The following is a 4,697-nucleotide window of genomic DNA, read 5'->3' as shown; positions in this document are numbered from 1 at the left end:
CACACACACACACACACACACACATATTATAGGCATTCATCTGTAACACTTTTAGGTACTGGTGTAGATAATTATTTTACTCTTTAATACACATTTTACATCCCATAAAGGAAAATGAAATATGGCAGCACATACACTGTACTTTGTAATCTATAATGTAACTTACAGTCCCATTGGTGTAAGCCTAGTATAAAACATCCGTTGCCCAATATATAAGCTCTAACTTGACACGAGTGGTGTACATACAAGCAGATCTTTGAAGGTCCAAGTGCTCTAGTACATTTACAAATTTGCAACACAGTAAATCAGTTATTGGTGCACTCAGTTTTAGTCCAAAATATGTACATTATTTAGAATAATAAATATGATTTTGACTGAGGAAATGGATCACTATCTATGCCTTTGTTATCAGTCCTTATACATAAGAGACTAAACACAATAAAAACAAGAATTGTTATCTTAAGTGAACGAGATGTACAAGTTTGCTGTAATATATAGTATACAACATCAATGTTGTGATATAAAAATATGTCCTTAAATGTAATGTTAAATGCTTATAAGTTGTACGAAACTCGTCATGGACAGAGCCTTAGACACATCCATAGTCTTGCTTATAGTTATATACACGTCTCAAAGAATGTGTCTGAAGATGTACGTCACAAACGTTGGTCTCCTTTTTTGGGAAACCCCGTCACATCCTCTGTCCATGTATGGGCATTAACTTGACAAGCAAATACGCAGCAGGGAATCCTTTCACTGGCGAGAATGAATGGGGAGGCGGAGTAAGCAACCTGCACTGGGTATAAAACCAGGGGAACGTGAAACCATTGATATGAATTCACAGCAACAGATAGCAGATGATGCACAGAACTGGAATTTCATTCTAAACCGAAAAGGATAATACGGAATTATTTCCTGCAATTGAATCTTTTGTGCATGTGTGGAAATTACACCAGGGGGACATCTACAGAAGAAGACAGGTTGCATCTATTTGAAGTGTTGCTTGTTAAATTATTATCAGCACAGCAGTAATCTGGATTGACACATATAGCGTAATGATGCTTAACAATATGGATTTAAGATCACAAGACTCCTTCTACTCCCAATACAATGATTGTTGTAATAATTCTTCAGCTGGGATTGACACACTAGGACCAGAGATGAATCAGAAACATTTCAGCGAAGTGCAGAAGGAATCACCTGTACAGTTTAGTCAAGGTGAGTTTATTTTCTATAACATTGTTTTATATACCAGATACATTCTGTTATTTCAACGTTTATTGTACTTCATGGTTAATGTACCAGCAATTATAAAAACACAGCCATTAACTAATGTACCATTGCATACACTGTCAAGTACATTATGTTATGTAAATTATATGGGTTGCATGATTATAAATGATATTGCTGGTATTCAGAACAATATGCATGTCATTCAGGACTCTAGTGAAAAAAAAAAAAACGAGATGTCTTTAATAGCATTGAGTGTTTGTCTTCAAAGCTAATAATAATAATAATAATAATAATAATAATAATAATAATAATAATAATAATAATAATAATAATAATATATGACTCACAAGTTGTCGTTTACAGTTAAACTCGATGTAATGACACGCTGCCTTTCTTTTAACAGGTGCTATAGTGGAGCCCAAAATTGAAACTTCCAACTCCGATTTCTTCTTTCACCCCAGTGAAAGTTCCAGTTGTGGATTCCCTTCATCCTTCAATTATTCTGGTAGTTTCTATGTGGAGACCTCCACGGGAGCCCCGTTCTGTGCCGAGACATTACTCAACATGATTTCAGAAATCGTTGGCATTTCTACTTTACCAATCTCCGAATTCCAGCAGAATCAACCCGAGACAGTGTATTCTTCTGCCACCCGAATTGACCCAAGTCAAGGGTTCTCTGACCCTACTTTCCAATGCCAGGCTCCCTCGTGTTCTACAACGCCACCGCTATACCCTCAGAATCAGCTCTACCCCAGTTACCCCGACATTCAGGTCAACCTTCACGTGCAGGATTCTGCGATTACCCAAGCTAACCTTGCAGCACAAACTCAGGAGTTACCCCAGAAGCCACTACGCCCTCAGTCAGACCGTACAACATTCCCAGTCGTTGTGAAAAGCGAGTGCGAGACTAGTGTTTACGAATGGGACTCCTTTACTAAGCCAGACGTTTATTTGCCGACAAACTATGAATCCGAATTGTTCGGTATCACAGGTAATTGTTCACCTGTGAACCAGCAAGTGGATTCAAAAGATTTCCTTGAGTCTTTCCCACCCGCATGCCATGCCTCAGAACTCGAGGGCAAACTCAGGCAGGACTTGTATTTTCTTGATAACCAGCAAACATTCCAAAACCAAATCTCCAATAACTATCATTTGGGCGGCTTGGGCAACAATGACAACTTGTTCAAACAAAGCACATCTCTAGGGATCCAAACTTTGACAAGTCAATGTGACTTAGCATACACGTCATCTTCTACACTACCCAGCGCGTTAGATTCTCTTCTTTATCCAGCTATAGTACATACTGATTACGTAAAGAGTGGGTTAAGACTTGAGAAGCCGGTTCGTGCTAGGAAAAGCCAAACTAATTTAAGTGGGCCTCCCAAGGAGAAGCCGTTCTCGTGCCCCATGGTAAACTGCGAAAGGCGCTTCTCCAGGTCGGACGAGCTTAACCGACACCTGCGCATTCACACTGGCCACAAGCCCTTCCAATGCCGCATCTGCCTGAGAAGCTTCAGCCGTAGTGACCACCTAACCACCCACACCAGAACCCACACTGGAGAGAAACCGTTCTCCTGCGACGTCTGCGGCAAAAGGTTTGCCAGAAGCGACGAGAGGAAAAGACACGGCAGGGTACACTTAAAACAGAAGGAGAAGGCGGAGCACAAACCCGAGCTCCTAACTGCCTATTCTTTTTCTGTACCTGAAGGAATTTGAACGGACATATACTATAAATGCACGAGTATGATATCAAAGTATTTCCGTCTTGGAAGGTTGAATGGTTTTGTGTAACAGACAAGGTCTGTTTACAAAATGAAAAAGAAGCGCGGTGTAAAGTCGACCTACTTGAGTTGTCAGATGTGATAGATGGTGATGCAATTGACAACGTCAGAAGGGTTCAAAGGAAAGGAAAGCATCGTGAATTTGCTTGGGATTGAGGAAACAAAGTTTTGAAGAGATAAAACCGTATTCATACTTGAAACGTGTTGCTGTCCCAATGTTCTTAAAATACTGTTTTGTGCAAATGAGGATTGAAGTATTTTATTGTACATCAGCTTTTCCAGCTACATCATAAGAATCATGTAATTTAATAAGAATTGAACGCTCACATTGGCTATGCTGCTTCACTCAGTGTACTTATACACCGTTGTCCCTTCAAAAGATTAAAAACATTGTACTTTTTAAAGTGAACTTCAGCAGCCTTCAACTGACAAGACTTCAGCACTGAAGCTTCGAAAAGCTCCACGGCTACTCGCACAGGGATTGAATGATTATTAAAAAAACAGCATTGCACTTAAATGTGGCCTGCCAGTTCAGCGTAACGTCTGAGTAACTGTTTCTGCTTTTGTTTAGATAATTGAAGAATGTATTCGGTCTGCATGTTCATATTTTATGGGAGTTATTATTATTATTATTATTATTATTATTATTATTATTATTATTATTATTATTATTATTATTATTTGTTTTGAAGACAAACACGTTTGCAATGCATATTGAACAACACTGATTATTGTTCAATATGCTGTTGAAATTATTATGTGCCAAGGGTATTGAAAATCTGCTTTGCTGAATCAATATTTTGTTATGGTAAATGTGCTGTACTTATAAAAAAAAAATGATTTGTGGCCAATAAATATTTTTGTAACTAAAAACACCTTAGATTGTATTTTTCAAACTGGGTAATTTATTATTGTTTACATTTTGAAGAAGAACGTGCTTTATGGAATCTCTAGCCAGTGTTCTGTATTTGCAATGGGTGTGTCAAAAAAAAAAAAAAATAGACACCAACTTCACTTGTAAAATAGTAATATATATATATATATATATATATAGTTTGAGTAAAACAAACCAGTAGCACACATTGGTGCATATTCAGTACAATAATACAATAATATACAGAAATAGACAGCAATTTAAAATATTTTTTTAAAGCAAGATTGTCTGGAACTGTATATTAAACATACAAGTGATGGTTATTAGGTGTGGCGAATTTTAGATTGAAACAAAGTTCCAAAGCAACACCAAAAGGCATTGTAAAAAAAACAAAAAAAAAACAACAAAAACAAAAACCTGTAACTTGAAGTTGCCTTAAGTTATATTAACTGTTTTAAAAACTATGACAATATATATAAGCACCAACTTTTGTATTGAGTACTTTTGAATGAATATGTGGTTATTTTTTAATACTAATGTGTATGAATAAAACATTTGTTTTTATCACATACTAGGTGTTTAATGTATTTTTTTCTAAGAAATGCATAATATATATATATATATATATATATATATATATATATATATATATATATATATATATATATATATATATATATATATATATATATATATATATAATGTTAATGATGAACACATTTAGTATAATTTTTTTCTGCAACTATATATAACGTACTCTAATTTTGTTAACTGAAAAAGTTAAGTCTAAATGAAATGTATTAAATTAT

At 35.7% G+C, this 4,697-nt stretch overlaps 1 protein-coding gene across 1 annotated transcript; it reads left to right on the top strand.

Annotated features, from left to right (window-relative positions):
- Positions 1-857: 857 nt before the first annotated feature.
- LOC117408354 (E3 SUMO-protein ligase EGR2-like) lies at positions 858-4,365 on the top strand. Its single transcript, XM_034013282.3, has 2 exons — positions 858-1,218; positions 1,637-4,365. Exons 1-2 carry the CDS (start codon positions 1,056-1,058, stop codon positions 2,947-2,949), a joined length of 1,476 nt encoding a protein of 491 aa, XP_033869173.2. The 5' UTR covers positions 858-1,055; the 3' UTR covers positions 2,950-4,365.
- Positions 4,366-4,697: the final 332 nt, after the last annotated feature.

This window comes from Acipenser ruthenus, chromosome 2 (assembly GCF_902713425.1).
Source record: "Acipenser ruthenus chromosome 2, fAciRut3.2 maternal haplotype, whole genome shotgun sequence".
Lineage (NCBI taxonomy): Eukaryota > Metazoa > Chordata > Actinopteri > Acipenseriformes > Acipenseridae > Acipenser > Acipenser ruthenus.
Note: the sequence above shows the minus strand (reverse complement) of the source record. Positions and strands in the feature narration are given on the sequence as shown.

Bases quoted from the DNA above. Each gene is read 5' to 3' on its own strand.
- LOC117408354 (XM_034013282.3), top strand. From the start codon at position 1,056: ATGATGCTTAACAATATGGATTTAAGATCACAAGACTCCTTCTACTCC. The intron at 1,219-1,636 runs GTGAGTTTATTT...TTCTTTTAACAG, and splicing joins ACCTGTACAGTTTAGTCAAG to GTGCTATAGTGGAGCCCAAA.